Source organism: Protopterus annectens, chromosome 5.part1 (genome assembly GCF_019279795.1).
Source record: "Protopterus annectens isolate FY-2018-M chromosome 5.part1, PAN1.0, whole genome shotgun sequence".
Taxonomy (NCBI): domain Eukaryota; kingdom Metazoa; phylum Chordata; order Ceratodontiformes; family Protopteridae; genus Protopterus; species Protopterus annectens.
The window spans coordinates 622,901,923-622,925,394 of NC_056736.1; the positions used below are offsets into that span (position 1 = coordinate 622,901,923).

Sequence of the window (23,472 nt, forward strand, 5' to 3'; positions counted from 1 at the left end):
CGGTGTTCAGTTGTCTAAAAATATATGTAATGCATTCGCTGTTAAGTTGTATGTAAATATGTGCTGTATGCATTGTCTGTATATCTTGCTCAATGAGCCAAGGCTGCAGCTGGTAAGGGTCAACTCACCAGCCACCCACCTAGTCAAGAAACAGAAATAAAATAAAAAACTGGAGAGAGTTCTGCATTGCATGACGACTTTATAAAATCCACAGTTGCTTCACAAATGCTTTGTGCAGACACATTTCTGAAAAAGGCAACTGTTGTAGCTACTGCTGTAAAAAAAGTAAGCCTTAAGTTGTGCCGACAGGGTTTTACCATGGTAGGCATAACAGAAGTGTTTGTCAGTGATTTACAGACTTTGCTTGGAGATTGCCCTGTCCTGTTCTCTTGTTGTAACTAAAGCTGGTCTGTTGGCCTAAAACCTTTGGTCATTTCAGTGCAATGCCTCAGCTGCCTGTGCTTGTGTCCTTTAGCTGGTGGACGCATAACTTTCACCTACTATGATTTACACATAGAGGTATGTTTTTTGCCCTCAGATTTAGCCTTGCTCCTCTCAGATGTGTTGATTTTCTTCAGCGTTAGACCTGTTTAAGGGTACATACATCAATAAATAACTAAATTAAATCTACTCAAAAATGACAGGTATGGGTGCAGATATTCTTTCCCTGAGGGCTGGCGTGCTCAAAGACTGACAGGTATTCTCTCATTGACAGCTGCCATGCTCAAATACTGACAGGTATGGGTGCAGGTATTCTCTCATTGAGAGCTGCCATGCTCAAATACTGACAGGTATGGGTGCAAGTATTCTCTCATTGAGAGCTGCCATGCTCAAATACTGACAGGTACGGGTGCAGGTATTCTCTCATTGAGAGCTGCCATGCTCAAATACTGACAGGTATGGGTGCAGGTATTCTCTCATTGAGAGCTGCCATGCTCAAATACTGACAAGTACGGGTGCAGGTATTCTCTCATTGAGAGTTGCCATGCTCAAATATTGACAGGTATGGGTGCAGGTATTCCCTCATTGAGAGCTGCCATACTCAAATACTGACAGGTATGGGTCCAGGTATTCTCCTGCTGTAGTCTTGTGTAGTAAACTGGCAAATGAATGCTTTGATCCAAGGCCACCTCTAAGACCACTTTGGGCAGAAAAGAACAGCTAGTCTTAAGTGCCACCTTTAGACATGTTACTTACACCCTGTATTCTTTTAGTAAGGAACTTCTATGAATGTTCCAACTGTTGGAGCTGCCTGGTTAGGTACATACCAAAGGGGCAGTGTACTCAATTATCGGTCTGATGAATGGCAATTACAGAGGAGTGATGAGTGCACAACACAATGATTTCCTCAATATTGCAGACACGTGATGGTCAAAGGCTGCCCCTGACTACTGGATCAACTCTTAGAGGTGTGTTGTCACCATGATAGTTACTAGGAGTGGATGACTTCCCGAAGGATATTATTACAGATTTCTTGCCATTTAGTTTTAGTCCATGGCTCTGACACAAGTTATATGTCTGTATCAGCCCTTCCTGAAGAATATTAATGTCGATGAGGGAGTCTGTGACTGTAGCTAATTTGCAATCAAGTGCAATTTGGACAGCCAGAGGCTTGAAGTTGGCCTTGACTTCAAAGAAGATGCCAAAAAGGAGCAGCCCCAGAACTGATCCCTGAGGGACTTTGCTTGTGAATGGCCTCTTTGTAGAGGTGGACTCTCCAATTCTAACTTCCTGAATGTTGTCTGTGAGCCAGCTGGTTATCTACCAGGTGATATAAGGGTTTATACCCAACCTCTTGAGTGCGTCAAAAATGCCTGAGTGGGGTACTGTCTCAAATGCTTTAGCCAGGTCAAGGTTGGCAGTGTGAACCATTTTGCCCACATCCTTTGCTTTGGTGACCTTCTCAAAGAAGTGTAGCAGGTTGAATAGGCATGGCCTTTGATGAAACAAAACTGGGTTGGGTCCAGTGTCTGGAGATTTCCTATGTCATTACATTATTCGTCTTGCATTTATTTTATAAAGGTACTTGAAAACTTCTTTAACCCTGTAAAACTTATTTGGCTTCCAGCACAGTATTATCAAAGGCAACCTCCAATGCTTAAATGAATGGCTGAATGGCCAATGGCTTTCACTATTCAAAGTGAAATTCAAAGCCCAGGAATTTCAAATACCTCTTGTGGCAGCCCAGTAATTCTTTTTAAAATGTTTTCACTTTAAACTAAATCTCACCAAAGGAGGCATCCTTAGGTGAAGAACCAGGAGAAAGTGATTTTAATTCATCTGTATCATATCCCATGGAAGAACACAGCTGACCAAAGTAGGTGATCTCATCCTCTTCCTTCATATTACAGTGAGACAACTACTCCATGAAAGGTGTGCTTTTTCCTCTTGGCAAGGGAAAACGTACCACACATCAAAGGCTCTTCCAGGTAGGAACAGCTGGAATATGCACTTTCTACCATGCTGCTAAATATTCCTCAGCAAATCGTCTGTAATTAAAAATAGCTGAGGCCAGGGCATCTGCCAGGATGTCAGGTATAGTACAGTTTTGTACCTACCATAAATGTAGATGTTCGAAGATCCACATTGCTGCAGTCATAACCTGTGGGTAGTCCGCTGTCCTCGGTCGGCCCGAATACCAAAGTGTTAGGCTGGCGTCGGTCATGGTCGCTCAGATCTGACGTCAGTACGCCGTGGTACTAAAGCGCATGACCGACGCCACATCCTCAGTCTTTCTTGCACCAGATGTCAGAAGGCCTTAAAAAGAAAGGCCATAGCCAAAATAGAAACAATAGATACACCACAAGCCACAGAGCCACCCCAAACTACAGAGGGGAAGGAGGGAGGGTAAATTGGACTGCAGCAATGTGGATCTTCGAACATCTACATTTATGGTAGGTACAAAACTGTACTATGTTCTTCATCTCACATTGCTGCAGTCATAACCTGTGGGTAGAATCCCAAAGCAAAGGTAAAGGGAGGTTGGTAAAATCAGATAGCATTAGGAGCTGCTAACATGCACTGTAAAACTGCAGTGGCAAACCCAGCCCTAGATTTGGAATAAAGAGGGAGATGGTAATGTTTAGAGAAAGTGTGCACTGAACTCCAGGTAGCTGCCTCCAAAATATCCTTAGTAGCTACTCCCCTTAAAAAAGCAGTAGAAGTGACAGTCGCCCTAGTGGAATGAGGTCTGATTCCAGCAGGAACCTCCTTACCATGATGAGAATAACAAAAGGCAATACAATGGCCAATCCACTTAGAAATAGTTTGTTTTGAAACAGGTTTTCCTTGTGAACCCAAGGCAAAAGAAATGAATAACTGTTGGGACTGTCTGAACCCTTTAGTTCTGCTCAAATAATAACGTAACTGCCTGTGAATATCCAAAGAGTGCAAAATTTTTTCCCCCTTATTTTGGGGATCAGCATAAAATGTAGGCAAATGAATAGATTGGTTTAAGGCCACATTAGAAACAACTTTAGGCATAAAAGTAGGATTAGTACGTAGGGAGACCCTATCCTTATGAAATATCAGGAAGGGTTCAACTGCCATTAGAGCCTGTAATTCAGATACCCTTCTAGCAGACATAATGGCCAACAAACAAGCAGTCTTCCAAGACAAAAGCTTCAACTCCGAAGTAGCTGCAGGTTCAAAAGGAGGTAAAGTGAGCTTTTCCAACACAAAATTGAGATCCCAGGAAGGAGTAGGAGCTCTACGTGGGGGTCTTATGTTCTTTGCCCCTCTAAGAAATTGCTTAAACAAAGGGTGAGAGAATAATGGTGGGTCACAGTCATAGTGAGCAGAAATGGCTGCAGCATGAACTTTTACAGAGGAGAAAGACAAACCCTTGTCTAATAATTCTGTAAGATACTGAAGTGAAACACTCAAATTAGGCACTGAAACATCAAAGCTCTTTGTTTTGCTCCAAAGAAAAATCTCCTCCATTTATCAGCATAAACTTTCCTTGTACTAGGCCGTCTGGCCTCCAAAATGACATTCAAAACTTGTTGAGGAAGCTGCGACCCCCCAGGGTCTAAAACAGAATACGCCAGGCTGTCAGATGCAGGGACTGAATCCTGACATTGCAGAAATGATTGCTTGCCTGGGACAAAAGGTGTGGAATTGATGGCAAAGGCCAAGGAGGCTCCCGTACTAAACTCCTCAGCAGGGGGTACCAGTGCTGCCGTGGCCAATCTGGAGCTATTAGAATCATGCAAGGCTTGTCCTGCCTGACCTTCAAGAGCACCTTGGGAAGGAGAGGTAGAGGAGGAAAGGCATAAACGTGAAGGTTGTTCCAACTGAACGATAGAGCATCCACTTTCCAAGCTTTTGGGTGAAACAGCTTTGTGCAAAACTTTGGCAGTTGGTAATTCAGTGGAGAAGCGAACAGATCTATGTTTGGAGTCCCCCAAGCCACCGTCAACTGTTGAAAAACATGAGGATCCAATTTCCACTCGTGGGGATCCACCATCTGTCTGCTCAAAACATCTGCTAAGGAGTTCTGTGCTCCTGGCAGAAACCTTGCCTGAAGAGTGAGGTGCAAACTGAGAGCAGTCTCCCACAAAATCATAGCTTGTCTGCAAAGAGGGTATGAATGGGTTCCCCCTTGCTTGTTGATGTACCACATGACTGTTGTGTTGTCTGTTTGAATCAACACTTGTCCTGGGTGAAGTAGATCCTTGAAAGCCATCAATGCAAATTGGACTGCTAACATCTCTTTCATGTTGATATGCAAATGTTGTAGTCTGGCAGGCCACGTGTCTTGAACCCATTTTCCATTGAAGTGTGCTCCCCAAGCCATGTCTGAGGCATCTGTCGTTAAGATCTGACTCGCCTCTGGTCGGGTCACAGAGAGTCCCTTGTTTAGGTGACATTCCTGAGCCCACCACAAAAATTCCCTTTGGATGCAAGGTATTATCTGAATGACAGTGTCCAAATCGTGGCAGTGTTGAGTCCATACGCTTTTGAGATACCATTGTAGCTTCCTCATATGCAGTTTGGCATTGGGAAGCACCAGAATACAAGATGCCATGAACCCCAAGGCTTGAAGGACTGTCCTTGCAGTCAGCCTGGACCGTAGAGACAATTGTTGGAAGTAAAGGGTAAGATTTCTTTGTTTGTCCGGGGTCAAAAACGCCATCTGAGAGGCTGTATTCAGTCTCACACCCAGAAAGCACATGTCTTGAGAGGGTACTAGACTGGACTTTGTTTCGTTCACAGAATACCCTAGGCACCTTAACACTGCCATAACATACTGTAGATGGTGAAGTAACTTGACTTTGTCTTGAGCAAGAATCAGGCAATCGTCCAAATAAGGATAAATTTGAATTCCCCTTAACCTTAAGAAGGCTATCACCGGAGCCAGGACCTTTGTGAACACCCTGGGCGCAGTAGATAAGCCAAAGGGCAATGCAGAGAACTGATAATGTAAAGTCCCAGCCCGAAAACGCAGGAACCTCCTGCAGCTGGGCCTGATAGGAATGTGAAGATAAGCCTCTTTGAGATCCAGAGTTACCATCCAGTGATCTTTGCCTAGCAGAGGCAGAAGTTGTTGCAAAGTTAACATCTTGAATTTTGGAATGTCCAGGTATGTGTTGAGAATAGACAAATCCAGAATTGGCCTCCAAGTGTTTCCTTTCTTTGGTACAAGAAACAGGCGAGAATAAAATCCTAGGCCTACTTCTGACGGAGGGACCTCCTGGATAGCCCCCATTTTCAGAAGTAAAGAAATCTGCTTGTGAGCCTCCACCTTTTGCTGAGGAGGAACGTCTGGCATGCCTTTGAAAGGAGGCAAGGTGTGAAAATAAAACTTGTAGCCTCGATCTATAATGTCCAACACCCATTTGTCCTGGGTGACTAAAAGCCAATTTTGCCTGAAAAGTGCCAACTTTCCTCCCAGAGGAGCTGCCAGACAGGAGGGATCTGGCAGCTGAAGATACAGGTCATTGGGTCTGTTTATGAAAAGGCTGACCCCTGCCCTCACCTGAAGACTGTGCAGGGGAACTCCACGTCCTCGGTCTGAAAGAACCCTGAGCATGAGCTCTGCCCCTACCACGTCTAGATCTACCCCTAGACTGTAAATCAGAAGAAGGATAAGCCCATCCCTTAGCAGGCCAATTTCTGCTAAACTTAGGGGGCTGCACCTGTAAAAATTCCTTAACTGTCTGCATGGACTTAGCTTTGTCTTCCATTTTCTTCAAAACAGACTCCACAGGAGAACCAAACAGAACTTCAGATTGAAGGGGAGCATCCAAAATTCGAGCTTTAACATGCTCTGACAAATTCTGATCCTTAAGCCAGGCGTGCCTACGAATAACTGATCCAGTGGCAGCCACCCTGGAGGAAGCCTGAAGAGCATCAAAACCACACTGCAAAGAATGCTTACCCACCTGATCAGAGGCATGAACTAAATCTTGCAATTCCTTACACGCAATACCCTCTGCCAAAGCATCTACCTTAGATTTTAACTGACTTAAGAGAAAATTCTGGTACTTCAGCATATGAAACTGGCAATTCAAAGCCCTCATCGCTAGAGTGGAAGAGGTATACACTTTTTTACCCCACCTATCCAAAGCTCTAGAATCTTTATCCAGAGGAACTGGATTCTTTACAATAGAAGCCCTGACACCCTTAGTTCCCTGGCTAATAGTTTCCGGGTCAGCTCTTGGGCTCTTATACAAATATTTATGAGCCTCTGGCACTCTGTAATACCTGTCTGGTTTGACAGGGGCAGGATGTAACGAATCAGGATTAAGGGAAGCTTCAGAGAAAACATCCTGTACAACATCCAAAACAGGGGGAATAGCCAAGGGCCTATGCTGTGGTAAAAATAAAAATTCCCTAAGCCTCTTACGAGAATCTGAGAAATCCTGACCTTCCCACTGAAAATGCTCCCTCATGGAATGCAGGGTTTCAGAAAAAGAAAAATCCTCTGGAGGGGAAGCAGAAGGACAAGAATCCTCTGCATCTGAATCAGAATAAGGAGGAAAATCCTGAATGTCCTCAGCCGAAGACTCAGAGTAATCTGAGGAATGCTCCAATCCTTCCACCTCTGGCTCCACCCTAGGCCTCTTATCCGGGGGGGGCATAGAACCCCTGATTAAAGTAATTAAATCCTCTGCCATCTTCAGCATATGCTTTTTAGGTACAGAACTAGGGCTGACACCAGTGGAAGACAAACCAGGCCTGACCTTGGAAGGTGCCTTAGAGACAGAAGTAGAAGGCCTAACCACCTTATGCAAAGAAGGGACTACAGAAACCTGAGAGGCCCCCTCAGCCTGACCCGACTCCTGAGAGGCCACATCTTGTAAGATTAAACGCTCCCCCTGAGATTCAGCTGAAACCTCGGCTGGATCCACAGATTCCACCGTGGTTTCCAAAGAACCGGCGTCCGTAACGGACGACTCATCCTGCTTTGACTTTAACGTTTTTTCTTTACGCTTCTTAGCGGTAGCAGGCGTCGGAGGATCCGACGGCATATTGTAATTACACAGCTTACCGAAGACAAGTCTAGCACAATTTAACCTGCGTTTAATAGTGCGCTTATTAAACTTAGCACAAAAGCGACACCCGACTACGTCGTGCTCAGGCCCCAAGCAAGGAATACAGAGAGAGTGGTAATCCCTATGAGGTATCTGCTTCCCACAAGAAATACAATTATTTACTTTTTCTGACATCCGGATTTAACTGAGGCAAGAAAAAACAAAAATATTCCCCAACGGGGTACTTAGCCCAACTTGGTCTTCGGTCTGAAACTCAGAATACGAAAATTTCAGGACGCCGAACGGCACTTGCAAACGCTGCTTCTGCTTTGGACCATGCGGCAAGAAAGACTGAGGATATGGCGTTGGTCATGCGCTTTAGTACCACGGCGTACTGACGTCAGATATGAGTGACCATGACCGACGCCAGCCTAACACTTTGGTATTCGGGCCGACCGAGGACAGCGGACTACCCACAGGTTATGACTGCAGCAATGTGAGATGAAGAACATCTACCCTATACGGTGAAAAGATGGATGCTTTGTCAGCTTCAGTTTCTTATAATCTGCTGCATCACTGCACTACTGTACTATGATCGGGACTATCAGAGTTTTGTACAAACAGGCTACCCTTACATACAAAGCACAGTACTTCCCTAGCAATTTTTAAAACGAGTCTGGATGACAGGGTGGGTGACTGCAAATTTTCACATGGGACATACAGGGAAAATTTACTTAATATGGGACACTGTTATTCTCTCACCAGTGCTGGGTAATGTGGCTGAGCTCCTTAATGGTCTCCTTTGTCATAAGATTAGCGACAACATATGAAACTATGGACATATAAATTGGTGGGAAAATCAATCGAGGGCATGCAGTCCCTAGTGGTGCATTCCTTGGGCTACCCCCCCTCCAAGTAGGCAACTGGGACCAGCAACCAGCTGTGACACAGACAGATTTTACATTGAGGCTGGACTGCTACCTCAATGTCAGCTTCAGATGGGGCAGCAAAACCCAGGAAAGCAGAGGAAACAGACACCAGAGACAGGGGAATACAAGGTTCTACGTCAATGCAGCTTCAGCTCTCATGCCTTCATGGTGATAGGGTCACCAAGGTCTCACACTCTCTGCCTATGCAATCTTTCAGAACTAACTTTTCACTCATATGCAATTTCGAGTTTTTAAAAGAACCATTAAAGAAAGACTGTCCTGCGAGAGAGGGAAGGCACAGACAAACAGGTAAGTAAAGGAAGCATATTACCTTTAGGCAAGCAAGAGTAGAAAGATGTCTTCCCAGCATAAGTGCTTGTTATAAAATAGTTCTGAAACAAGAATTATCAGAACTGTACTGCATTCCACATGGTATGGCATTCCAGAGCTGCATATCTGCAATAAAAAGATGTTATCCCCTACAGTAATCTTGGTTTTGAAAAAAATATCAAAAGCAGCTAATCAGAAGAGACTTTTCCTGGGAAGTGTCTTTTGAGATAAGACTTTACACAGCTGCCTGTTCTGGGATACACAAAGCAGTTTGTAAAATGAACAGAGCCATAGGTGTTGCTTTTACCTACATGTAGTTGACAGCTAAGAGGACAACTTTACACTTTCAAATTTTTGTTCTGCTGTTCATTTTATTTGGTTGACGCTTCAGTGAATTTACCCTCAATGAAATATAAGAAAAGCATAAGTTTTAACAACTGTAAGCAGCCAATGGGTGCCAATAAATTGTTGCCCTACAGACCCATACAATGACCCTATAGATCCTACTGTGGGCTTTCTCCATTTTTATTAGGCTGTGTCTAGGTAAGGTAGCCAGGATTATGCCATCAGTGAGTAGATGGAACAGCAGCATTGATCAAAAACATTATATCTTACTCTGACATCAGGAAGCCTTGAAACTGCTGCATTTCAGTTTGCCCATCATTAATGCTGATTTTCAGCCTATAAGACCTTCCATTTCCTCTACAGACCAGTTCACTACCATCCCAAAACCTCAACTCGTATAGCCCATTGAAGGCTGGGTCACTTCTTTCACATCTGAAACTGCCTTTATATGGTTGCCCTGTACCATGGGACAAATAGCTGAAAGCTAGGTATGTGGAAACTTGCCAAACTATAACATACACTGTATGCATATCATTGCTGGAGCCTTCCTGTGTCCTGACACAGTGCTTTTCAAACTATCTGGAGATATACAGAGCTGAGTATATTTTTCTGGCACTTCAGAGTTGTGTATTGGTAATTGCTGTTTAACTAATTTTATATCATTGCTGGCTGACTTCAGAGTTGTGCACTGTTATTTTTGTTTCACTGTATAGTTTTTCAGATCTCTGCTGAAGGTGTTGGTTTTCCCATACCCACCCTCCCTATTCCTGTCTTGTTTAAATTTGGAAGCTTTTGCAGTTGCCCGCCCCCACTGTAGATTTGATCTGGGACACTCCCCCCCCAGTCCCATCTCTTTACCTCATTCTACCTAATAGACTCCTCCTGCACTTGTTTTTAGTCATTTTTAATTTAACTGCATTTTCTAAACTGTTTGGTATAACATTGCTACATACTCAAGTGTGCTAGCTTGCACTGCATTTGAATCGTTTTTACTGTTGTTTTAGCTACTTTTCTGTATTTATATATATATACATATATATATATATATATATATATATATATATATATATATATATATATATAAAGAAAAATACCTTTCCTGTAACTAGTGTAGTCCAGATTTGCTGTATCCAGGACTGTATGTAAGCTTCTGAACACCCCCCCCCAAGCTTTCTGTGTTGCCTTCAAGCTTATCAGTGTGAGTGATAAACACTAGGTAACCTATCTACCACATAAGGAGTGGTTCTGGCCCAGAAAGTGTAGTTATTGGCCGTTTGGGCAGTTTTTCCATCTCTCTCAACCTTCTGATTTAAAAGCCCACATTTGCACTTGTTTCCCCCTTTCCTGTAACTAGTTTAGTCCAGATACAGATTCTTAGTTTTAGCACTTGAATTTGCTTATTCGTGATCAGCACTTGTAAGCACTACATAACCTACTAATTACTACATCACTCAACATTCCTCATTACCTTGAGGAAAACAGTTTTGGTACTTACTTTCCTCTCTTGCTTAGAGAAAAACAGCTCTTGATTTCACTTTCCTCACTTATCTAGAGGAAAATAGTTTTTTATTTAGGCATGTCCAAGGGTCAGTTCCCAGTGTTCTCTCCTGTCCATCTGATGAATCTGGGCATCTTGGGGCAATGTAGAAATTGCCTCATGTACACAGACAACCCTCTCCTCCTACCATCCAACACTACAACCTGTGAGAGATGCACTTATCTAGCCAAACTGGAGGTAAAGCTCTCTCCAATCAAGACTGAACTTGACAGTCAAGAGGAGAAGGTAAACACTTGCACCACACCACACTCATCACATAGTCTCACTAAATCTACACCACCAAAATCCACACATAGTAAGACAAAAACATTTGCGGAGCCTCTCAATAATAATCTGTCTACAGAGACCTCCAAAGCAGAAACCAAAGCAACCTCCATCCCCCAACACAACCCAAATGACACTTAACCAGCAGATTCAGTGTGCCACTCAACCACAGCCAATAAGGCAAAACAATGTACCCAACACACTAGTCATAGGTGACTCTATATAGTCAGGCACACTGATGTCCCACTCACCAGGCTAAACAAGAAGGTTACTGTCAGCTGCCTGTCGGGTGCCAGGATCCGCCACAAAACCCATGCACTCAGGTCACTCCACAACAAGTACAAATATGACTCTGTCATTCTCCATGTTGGTGTGAACGACCGGAGACGTACCTCCCTGGACTACATGAAAAGAAACATGGAAGAGCTCTCCAATCTTGTAGCCTAGGCAGGTATGACCCTAGCCCTGAGTAGCATTCAGCCATCACCCAGAATGATGCCGCAGTACAAGGACAAAATGATTGACTTCAACAATTGGCTAAGCTTCTGGTGCCATTCTAAAGGGATCCAGTATCTGTCTGCCTGGGATGACATGGTCGACAGACCACGATGCTTTGCCAGAGATGGCCTGCACCTGTCACCCCTAGGATTCCAGATACTGGCTAAGGTTCTTGCCGCCCCTATAGTGCCTTTTTTAGGCAAGGTTCAAATGACAAATTCACCACCGTAACAGGAACAGGCAAGCAAAAACTGAGGGTGATGCTACTCAATGCTAGAAGTCTAAATCTCAAAATGCACTCACTCGAGGCACTCCTTAAAATGGAGAACATTGATATCTGTGCAGTGACTGAGACCTGGTTCAAGGCTCCAGACAGCACCCCTGCACTACCAGGCAATAACTCATACCACACTTTTCGGCCATGTAACCTGGACCGGAACACCAAAGGTGGAGGTGTGTCCATATTCATTAGGGATATCCACACCTCCAGGCTAGTTGCTCAGCATAATGCAGCTGAGGTTATGCAAGTGCAACTAACTCTGGGCAGAACTGCAATCCAAATTGTAGCTTGCTACAGATCACATACCATGCCCCAGGATTCCCACTCCTCTTTTCTTGATATACTGGAAAATATTAGGGTTCAACCAAACACCCTAATAATGGGCGATTTTGACTACCCCACCATTAACTGGGAAAACTACTCATGTACCAACTCCTTCGCTCAACGCTTTCTGGAGTTCATAAACTCCAATGCCTTGGATCAACTTATCCACACCCCCACCAGGGGCAACAATATCCTAGATCTAGTCATTACCAACATGAGTGACCGGTGTTCCACACCTGAAGTCAATACCTCATTGGTCCGATCCGACCATAAGCTAATTACCCTAGATATCCACATCCTGCCCCCATTAAGGAAACCATGGTAAAAAATTTCTCCAAAGCCAACTTCATGCTTCTTAAGACAGAAGTGGTGAACTTTATGACACCCATGCAGATGGACAATACAGTTACGACTACTGAATCCTACACAATTGCACTTTAAAAGCAGTTACATGAGTGCATGGATCGTGCTATCCCAAACAGAACCAAGATGCTATCTTCCAAAAAAATAAAGCCAATCTGGTGGTTCCCTGCCATAAACAAACTGTCCAACAGATGAAAGAAACTGTTGCAAAAGATGGTAAAATCCCATGAGTGGAGGAGTTCCCTGGTCAGCCTCAGCAAGAAGCTGCGATCCCTGATAAAATCCTCCACAGCTAGTTACAAAAACAAAATTGCCACTGATTCTAAAGACAACCACAAAGCATCCTATAGCTATGTCAAGAATCTCAAGGGCAACACTCAGATCTGCTCTGAGTTACAGCACAATGACACTAAATATACAGACCCAACTGATATTGCCAACATCCTGGCAGATTGGTTTAGTGCTAACTTTACCCCCCTCTCACCCCCTAAAGAGCTCATCTCTATACCGGAAGAATGCAAAGTTCCTGTAATCATGGCTGCACTGGTAAAAACCACACTCTCCAAAGCCAAGAGCACAGCATCCATGGGACCAGACAACATCCCAGGCTGCGTTCTACACGAACTACAGAACGAACTGGCACTCCACCTAAGTACCATGTTCAATCATAGCCTCACCTCAGGCTTTGTGCATGCTGAATGGTGCACAGCAACGGTTACCACAGATCCCGGGAACTACCGCCCCATTAGCCTGACGAGCCTGGTCTGCAAGGCCATGGAACGTATCATCATGGAACTTATAAACAAAGATATTGGTACTCTCCAAACACTGGACCCCACCCAGTTCGAGTTTGTAAAAGGCAGATCATGTCTCCTAAACCTGATAGACTTCTTTGAAGCAGTCACCAAAGCCGTAGACAAGGGTAAGATGGTTCACACAGTCTATCTAGATCTTGCCAAGATGTTCAACACCATCCCCCACTCTGGAATTATAGATAAACTCACTAAACTAGGTATAAATCCCTATGTCACAAGATGGGTTGCCAACTGGCTCACTGACAGAACCCACACTGTGAAAGTAGCAGACTCCAAATCCGACTTCAGACCAGTGACAAGTGGAGTACCACAGGGTTCAATCCTGGGACCCACTCCTGTTTGGTATCTACTTCTGTGAAGTACAGGCTAACACAGTAGGTCTTTGGCTAATGAAGTTCGCAGATGACTGCAAACTAGGAGCCATAATCGAAACTCCTAATGATGTGGACATCCTACAAAAGGGCCTCACTGAGACAGATGCCTGGTGTCAAAGCCATGGTCTCAAGCTCAATGCCAAAAAGTGCATTGTCATCCCCTTTGGTAAAAACTCTGTACCCATGAACTACAACATAGGCGGTAGTATACTTAACACCAAAAGTGTGATAACAGACCTTGGGTCACAGGTGGACAGTAGTCTCTCCTTTGATAATCACATCGCCACAGTAGTCAGGAAATCCTTCTACATGGCACACCTCATCACAAAAGGTTTCTCATCCAGAAAAAAATAAGCCATTGTTCCCCTCTACTCATCACTCATTAGGTTCATAGGTTCATACTAGGCTATCTGCCCTGGGGCAATTATAAGCCTAGCCCGATTCTGTATGGCTTACGCCACCCCTTGATTTGAGTATACTGTGCCCTTTTTAAGGTTTAGTTTACTGTGCCTCTGTCTAATAGTGACATGGGAGTAATCCCTGGGACAAACCTACGATCCTCCATCCACCTATCGAGATTCTTCTTGAAGAGATTCAGTGAGGTGCACTGCCTCACATGAACTGGAATTCTATTCCAGAGTGAAGGGAGCCTCTGGGTTATGAACCTGTCCCTCCAGCAAGTTCTATTTATTTCTGTGCTGAGGTTCAAGTCCCTCGAGCGTGTGGCTCTAAAGGATTTAGATTTACTGAGGTGGAGCATGTCCATTAATTCTGGATTTGACATAGCTTTGTATGTCAGGCATAGATCGCCTCGAAGTAGGTGGTATGCAACTGAGTAGAGCTGGAGTTTTTTTTAACCGAGCAGCATATGGCATCTGTTTCTTGGTGAGATATTTTTGGGGTCTTTCTAATTGCTGCAGGTGTCGGGTAAGGTACATCCCAAAAGAGGCATTGTATTCTACGATGGGCCCAATGAGGGATGAATAAAGGGGCACAATTACCTCTCTTGATCTAGATGTGAAACCCTTCGTGATGAGGTGGGCTATGTAGAAGGTCTTTCTAACCACTTTGGCAATGTGGTTTTCAAAGGAGAGATTGCTATCAACTTGGGTCCCCAGGTCCCTAATAACTTTCTCTGTACTTAATGGGTTTCCGCCTATGTGGTAATTTGTGGGCACATTGTTTTTGCCAAAGGGTATGACTATACATTTTTTGGCATTTAGCTTTAAACCATGGCGCTGGCACCACTTATCTGCCTCTGTGAGACCTTTTTGAAGGATGTTTGTATCAGCTGGAGAGTTGATTATGGCGCCCAGTTTGCAGTCGTCTGCGAACTTGGTGAGCCATAGTCCTCCCACGTTTGCCTGTACCTCAGAAAAGTATATACCGAACAAGAGTGGTCCCAGGACAGAACCCTGTGGGACGCCACTTGTGACCGGTTTCGAGTCTGACATGGCTCCAGCAACTCTCACTCTGTGGGTTCTGTCTTTGAGCCAGTTTGCGACCCATCTTGTGACATAGGGGCTTATATTTAAACCCATTAGACCCATTATAGAGTACAACGCCCCTTTTGGTATGTACCTCACAAGACATCTACAACTGGAAAGGCTGCAGAAATACCTCACAAAGAGGATTACCGGCCTCAAACAGATGCCCTACGCAGACTGTCTCAAAAAACTCCAGCTTTACTTCGTCGCATATCGCCTACTCAGAGGTGATCTCTGCCTAACATACAAAGCTATGTCAAATCCAGAGCTGTTGGACATGCTCCACTTAAAGAAATCCCAATCCCTCCGAGCTACACGCTCTAGGGACCTAAACCTTGTCACCACAATAAACAGAACATGCCTGAGGGATAGATTCCTGTCCCAGAGACTTCCCATACTCTGGAATAAACTACCTAGCTATATCAAACAAAGCTCCTCATTAGCACTCTTCAAGAAAAATCTTGATGATTGGATGGGAAATAGGAAATTCACCCCGGGGATTGCCTCTGTGGCTCTGCTCGACAGTGACACAGGAAAATAATTTTCTTGGGTGGCAAAAGCCAGGGTACCTTTTTGGCTGGGCTTGTATAGGCCCCAGGTCCGATAGCCTAGTACCTACCTAAGAACCTATGTGGATTTCTCTCATATGGCACAGCAGCAGGTATCTTCATCCGTACTTGATCATGTAAGCAATGTCCGAGTCACCAAAGAGTGATTACTTGATCCCTGTAACATGAAGGACCTTAAACTCTTTAATGTTTAGTTATCAGTGCAGGAATAATGTGCTGTTCTAGCTCAAAACTTTACTGAAGATATTTTTAAAAGCTCAACCCTCTTGCTGGGTAGTTTATTACTTCTAAACAGCACAGCTTTGGTTTTGGTACAATTTATAATAAAATTATTCAGATCTAGTCATTACTTAAACTCTCAAAACACTGTTCTGGAATGTACTGACCTCTGATCTCTTTTACCTATTTGTATGTCCTTGCAGAATTTACATTTGTCTGTTTCTCATTATTTTCACTCCCTTGTTCCAGCCAGCACATCCTACAGCAATCTGACACCTTATAACACTTATAATGGCTACTTACCTATTTAGTCAAACAGACAGAAAACACATACTGGGATAAACACCAGGACTTGCATCATTGCATGGGTTTTACATTATTCTACTTTTTAGCTTTGTTAACAGGTAACCACATTTTACAACTGCAGTAATCCGATCAGTGTCATAAGCTTTGCTATGGTGCCTTCTGTCTGCGTATCCTCTCTCTCTCTCTCTCTCTGTGTTTTTGCCAGGTGCTGCAGTATCTTCCCCCATTCCAAAGACAAACAACAGATGACATGGCAATCCTCCAAACTGAACATATGCATACTGCTTTTGTGAGTGAGTGAGTGAGTGAGTGAGTGAGTGAGTGAGTGAGTGAGTGAGTGAGTGGTTGTGCATGCCTTGGAACAGTTGGGTACAGACTGGCATCCTAAGCAGGATGAGTTACTCTGCCTTGCATCCACTAAGTGATGTGTTATGCTTCGGCTCCCCTGTGACCCTGAAATGCATAAAATGGGTAATCCAAGACTAAAAGGAATGGTTGCTTAAGTGTAAATGATCTGTTATATTTCTTAACAAAAAAGGAATAACATGGGAACCTTACCTGATGAAAAAGAGGACTGTGTGTTGCAGGAACTCCAATATTATTGAAGCACATTCCCAAGACCATATCATCTGGTGCATCATTGCTATAGCAATGGCATCCACTTTGAAGCAGTTTTTCAACAGCTGCCCTACTGAGCACCATTCTAGAACAAAAAAAAAAAAAAAAAACAGAAGACAAAAGCAGACGTTTACATATGGTAATGAATACATATAGGGCAGAAGGCAGACACTTTAACAGTCTACTGTGAAACTTATCACTGTAAAAATTAAAATGTAACTCATTAGCACATCTTTTGTAGCAAGCACAGGAAAAATATTTTGAAAACTCAAGTCATCTGAAATGTAAGTTGGAAGACATTTTGATTTTAAACAGACAGAAGTCATAATAACCGGTAAGCCAGCAGAAATTCACAATCAAAGGTACCTCATAATGTGTCCCTGTATGGTTTGTTCAGCCTACCCTTTCAGTGCTGTGGTATATTTTATGCAGAGCTACACTGCTGGACCCTCCCTGATGGGTCCTAAAATTGTGCTCATTATGTCCAGTAATCATAATCAGTATTTTCACAGCTCCCCGTGATCAGAGGTGTTCTCCCTTATGATGTTACATGGCAACTACTTAAGTGCTCAGATCACCAGCGAGTCCTCAACTGTTAGTAAACAGAGTTCCTGCAAACTTTGAAATAAAAATAAAGATTCCACACTTGCACCGTTAATAAATAAGATACAAAGGTGCATCTGCTGGATTCACTACAACTCCTGTCCTGATGCCAAGGACAGATGGAAGAGTCCCACATGCAGATGGTTGGAAGGTATCTGTGATCCATCAAAGAGGGACCTCTTGGAGATCAGCTGACCCAGTATAATCATATCTGCTACATCTAACATCAGAGATCTTCCTCAATGGGTCCCACACATTCTCTGAATACAGATCAGGAAATCCAGCAGAGTGGAAGGAACAGGAAACCCAGGGATCAAGTGTCAGAAGTTCTGAAGGACAGATGCACCAAAGGAACCCAGGGTTCTGGAGTCACTGTCAAGACAATAATGTTTGGTGAAAGACAGCATCGATGACCAAGTGGTAGTTGCAGAGATGCCTATAATGGGAACAATTTTGAAGCATGCATTTAAACACTGATTCACCTAGTGAAGTAGTTTTGACAGCAGCATTTTCCAATGTGTGGTACACCACCTGACTGCAGAGGATAATGCTCCTGGAAACCCACTTCAAAAAGCTTTGTTTGGTGACTGTTGGATATTCCCTTCCCAGTGCAAAGGGCAGAAAAGCTGCTTCTTTTTCAGAAACATAATGCAACAATTTTAAGTAAAACCTGTGTCGATGATGTACACCCAGGATATAAACAGCCCACATTGCCTTTGTTCTTGTCCAGATAAAAACTCTAGATGCATGTACTGGTTCAAGGACTATTCAAAAATTAATTTTGATGGAATTGTGGGTTGGTCCCAAAAGACACCAAACACTGTGAAAGACCAAACTCAATTCTCTTCAAATGATAGCATTCTGTGATCCTGTTAGCAGAGACAATGGTCACCAGAAGCTATATCTTTCATGACAAAAAAAACTCAAGATACTGAACGGGGGGGGGGGGGGGTCAGGCAGTCAAGAGGTTCAGGTCATATGGAGGGAAGGGGTACTTCAAAGGTGAGCAGAGATGCAAAATCATCTTAAAGAGCTGAAACAGCTGCCTGACTGGCATGATGGACAGAGAGAGCTGACAATGCATCTTCAGTTTGGAATGATTGAGACACATTTTGGCAGGTGCTCATGATGGACCAGCTTGATTTGTAAGCTAAGCAACTGGGGTGACATAAGGTAAAGCGTCTCCAGGTGTAGAATTACTTTGACATGGAGGAACAAGACTGCCAAATGGAAGGCTTTCTGGCAGCAACAATCACATCTAATTCTCTCACCTGACAGTCTAGTAAAATCAGAGTCTATATAAAAAAAAGGCCCTGAGGTAGACTCAGTTATCATTCCACTGATGAGTACATCCTTGGCCAGGACCAGCAGAGTTTCCTGTATTGATAAAAGCATGACAGACTGTAAACATACCCTTCCTGTTCACTATATGTTGATACTGATGTTGTTCATTCTATAAGCTCTGCAATGAGGCATGGGATCAGAAGAAACTGGACAAAGCTATATGGGAATATCCTGTAGGAATGTCATGAAGACATGGGAATCTTCAATATAAATGTCAGGAAAGTATCCAGGAATCTCTCATGACACAGAATGGAAAATGCAGCCACCGCCAGGTCCATGTTGAGCTTCTGCACTCAGCAGAAGACATTAACGTATTCTTCCAAGGGTGAACAGGCTGATCTGTGGACTGTCCCCACACCTGAAGATCCAAAGTAGGCTTGATCTCCAATGCAGAACTATAAAAGTACTGTGCGAGTGGATCAGAAAGCTCACTAGCACACTCAATTCAACTGGGATGTGAAACGCTTTCTACAGTCCACTGCAAGACACAGACTGCCTTCCCACACAAGACGTGTGACTGCATTCCCCTCTGCATACATACATACAATGGGCTGCTGAGGCAGACAAGGAGAAGCCTTAGTATCAATGCCTTCACAACCTGAAATATTGCCCATAGCTCTGAATGGTTGACAGAGAAGACCCTCACACACCCACCGACAGGTGTGGCCAGTTCTTCTAACAGTAGAAGAGGAAAGAAGAGTGCATTAATTCACCAGTGAACCAACTGTTGTCAGTAACTGTGAAAATTACAGCAGGACTAGGAAGACCACTTGGAAGTTGGTGGGAATACCTGCTACTCCAGAATTCAGGAACAACAGCCTGACACCAGGTAAGGATCCATAAGAACATTGCAGCTTTACAGGCATTGAAACCTCAAAGTCCACTGCAACACCTACACCATAGGCATGCAAATGGAAGTGTGAAGATCACAGTGGCAATCACGTCCAGAAGTTTAAGTACAGCCAAAGTCTGCATCATGTGTTCAATCAGGATAACAATGCCATGATGTTTAGGGCTGTCCCTGAGGGCATGACTAACTAGCATTGGAAAGTATCTATCCTCATGCCCATAAATGTAATTCTTCTTGTAACTTTCACCTGCTTGGGGTGCCTTCCTCTCTTCCATGGTTATGCAACCATGAAAATAGTACGGAGGATGCAGGCAGGCTACGCCCCTTCCACAATAAGGTTCTCCTGCAAAAAAAAATGACATTTTATTTATTTATTTTTTGTTTTGTTTTTACTGATTTCGTATTTAAAATGTTTAATTGTGGTTAATAGATTTCTGTCATTTTGGAGATGCTTTTGGAAGTTTAAGTGTTGCCTCATTGCTCTAATAAGAATCCATCTGAGATACAGTAACTATAGTGTGTGTATGTGTTGGGGAAGGTATGTGTGTGTGTGTGTGTACATGTGCATATTTATATACATATATTGAATATGTGAGAGAAGTCTACGCCATACTAAATTAAATGTCTTGTAATAAAGGTTTAGTGAACATATTTATTGAGACTTTGGGAAGATACTGGCTACATAACAAGGCAAATAAAATACTTTTAAAGGTACAGACCACCTCAGACCCTCAATACTATTCCAACCTACCAAGGGCCTTGCACTATCCAATATCCTACAACCATATACTCCCCATAGAACACTTAGATCTACCCACCAAAACCTAATCACCATTCACAAACCCAAGCTCCCTGCTAGTCAACTTCTACTTTCCTTCACCTTAGCCAAAAAATGGAATGCTCTTCCCTCCATTCTTAGGACCTGTGATAACCTCGAAAACTTTAAAACTCTTCTTCATTCTTACCTTTGCTCAAAAAGGAAATGCAACTGTACTCTTCACCCTATACCGCTCATGGTCTCCTCCACTTTTACTCCTGGCTAACCTCTCACCTACCTAACCTTGCTTATTTGTATTATGTATACATAACTATAATGTAAAATCTAGCCTCAAGGCCATTTGCCTGTCTTTTACACCTAAACAAAATTGTAATTGTTTGTTTCTTTATGAGTGCTACCTGTTTATTTGTCAGTAATGCAAAGTTTCTTAGCAATTATTCATGTAACTATGTATTGTTGGAGCTTTTCTCCCCGGGCCGTCACTGAAAACAGGCTCCCCGAGCCCAGTGGACCTTCCCGGTCATCAAACTGGAATAAATAAATAAATGAAAACCTTAAGAAGGATAAACATGTCAGTCTCTTGCATGCGTGTTTTCAGTTCTGAGATTATATTTACGTTTAACCAGTAAATAAATAAAACAATATTTTTGAAGATGTATATCCTTCGTGCTTTGATATAAAATTGTTGATTACTGAGTTGGCTATTTTTGTGGTGTGTTTATATGTGTGTCAGGCTAACAATAACAATATAATATGGATAACAATTTTCTTACAACTGCAAAACAATGGAGTATCTTAAAAAAAAGTAACAAAATTAAATGACAGAAGATTTCAGTTAAAAATCACTAGCCACTTCATCTGCTATCAGCTAGTCAGAGTATTTTAACCAGGTTCAACCCAGTAATTAAAGTTTTTTTTGTTTTTGAACATGTATACTTTATTGTGTGTGTGTGTGTGTGTGTGTGTGTGTGTGTGTGTGTGTGTGTCTATACAATGTGGTTTGGCAAATGATTTCCAATCAGCTTAGCTGTTATGAGCCTGTTGTACAGCCACTGGGAGGGAGGCTTGGCAATGTTGAGGAGGGGGGGGGGTCTTTTTTCAACCTCAAAAGTCTCAACATGTATGTAGAAACTTAGCAACTTAGAAAGTTGCCTTCATAACAGCTATATCGGCATACTCTTCCAAAAAATACTTAACAGTTCCTTAAAGCTTTTCATGTTCTTTATATTCCTCAGATAACATAGTACATTGTTTTATATTTCAGATGCCCTTGCATAAATCAACATCCTGCTGGATTCCTTCTAAGTTTTGGGATACCCATGCCAAGTCATCCATAAATTTAATTCGTAAGAGATGTTATCACATTTTTATTTGATTCTGCATTCCACAAATCATACTGCTTTTTATTTTCCTGAAGCTCAAGCAAACAAATCAGCCCAGCTACCATTAGGCTTGTATGCTAATTTACTAGTATCTCCCGCTGAGCTAGTTAACAGCTTTCTGTGTGTGTCCCAGCCAACAAGTATGTTTATAAAATATAGGAGAATCTGAGAGTGGAACTAAGGATTTACACAACTGCATTAACACTGATGCCTTTTTTGAAATGGCCAGGAGTGGTTAATTCTGGAGCTTCTACCAGTTTACTCTGCTTCCAACTGTTGAATAAGAATGATTATGAAAGAATCAATTATATTGGACCAGATAACTACAAACATAGCACAGTTATGTTCTTCACCTGTAATTACACCCTCTTTGGTTTGGTTGGACTATCAAGCAGTACTGCTCACTATTAGAACCCAGACCAAACACTCGCAAACCCTACCGACTTTGCAGACCTTTCCAAACAAATTTACTTCAAAGTACATGATGACCTGAGGAGTTTCAAGTACTCCTTCTCTGCAGGACCCCACAGCAAACACTGTTACACCTGTAGAAGAGTTCTATTCTCACTCTAATGCCTGCACTGAGACATTGGTCCCAATCCATAACAAACGGACAGCCAAGTTTAATAAACATTGTGGTGGAAACTAGCATTCCACACAGTTGTGGCTCACTGCTTGTGTGTTTGGCCCCTTATGGAACTCTCTTCCCCTATCCATGTTCACTACCCCCTCCACATCCATATTCAAAAACTCCCTCAAATCTCATCTTCTTAGTACCTGGTTATACCCTTGTATCGTGTAACCCTACCCACATTGCTATTAACTTCCTAAACTCCTCTCTGATCACATGCTGGATCTCTGATCCCCTGTAGGCTTGGTCATCTGAAAGGGTACTTCTAACTGTAGAATCTTACTTGATATATGTTCTTCTCTTACCAATGTATAACTGACATTGTCATTTTACCTATGTTCTATATCTTCATTTACCTGGAGTGTTTTATTAATTTCTTGTTATATTACTATGCTCAGCATACATGATGTGTAACCTGTTTTGTGAATTATGCTGGATGTACTGCATTTGTATAACCTGATGCCAGAGCTTTTTTCCCCGGGCATCCGCTGAAAATGGACCTGATCCAGTCGGAATTTCCCGGTTAACAAATGTAAAATAAATAAAAATATTCACCTACATGGGTTTAAATTCCACTTCTGCATATATAACATGTCCATACTTGTGGAAAGGATAGACAGCTGTGCAGATGTATGCACATGATGTTAGGGCATATTTATCAGCTATTCAGATAATTTTTTTTGGGGGGGGGGGGGTTGAGGAGTGATGTAATGGTTAAGATGTTTGCCTCACAAACACAAGTTACACGGTTTGATTCTCACCTCTGAGGAAAATTGGTTAGGCTTCAAATGACCCCCAAGGGCAGCTAGCCTAGTACTTACATATGAAGCTAAGAACAAGCTCTACAACAGTAGAAAAAATATTTTCTCTTTGTAAAAAAACTGAAACCATCATACCTCAAACTTAAGCTCAAGTAGTTAAACAAAGAACTTAGAAATAATATCAAATCTACCAAAGCCAAGTATGAATTCAAAATTGCTACCATTGTCAAAGACAAAAACAAACATGAAGACATAACTGAGTTATTAGCAAACACATTTACTTAATTTACTTAAAACTTCTCTCGTCTGTCTCCAACTAATTTACAAATGCTTTGCCCCCTTGCTGGCCTACCTATCAAACATCAT

At 42.8% G+C, this 23,472-nt stretch overlaps 1 protein-coding gene across 2 annotated transcripts in view; it reads right to left on the reverse strand.

Moving 5' to 3' along the window:
* Window positions 1-23,472, reverse strand: part of B3GLCT (beta 3-glucosyltransferase) — a 1,903,418-nt gene that overhangs the window by 62,538 nt on the left and 1,817,408 nt on the right. Inside the window, exons 13-14 of one of the 2 annotated variants that reach the window (XM_044073238.1) lie at window positions 16,698-16,842; window positions 8,739-8,863 (exon numbers count right to left, since the gene is read on the reverse strand). In XM_044073238.1, coding sequence (XP_043929173.1) covers window positions 8,741-8,863; window positions 16,698-16,842 — 268 coding nt within the window. In that variant the 3' untranslated portion in view covers window positions 8,739-8,740. The remainder of the gene's footprint in view (window positions 1-8,738; window positions 8,864-16,697; window positions 16,843-23,472) is intronic. The other variant, XM_044073237.1, reaches the window with a different exon arrangement.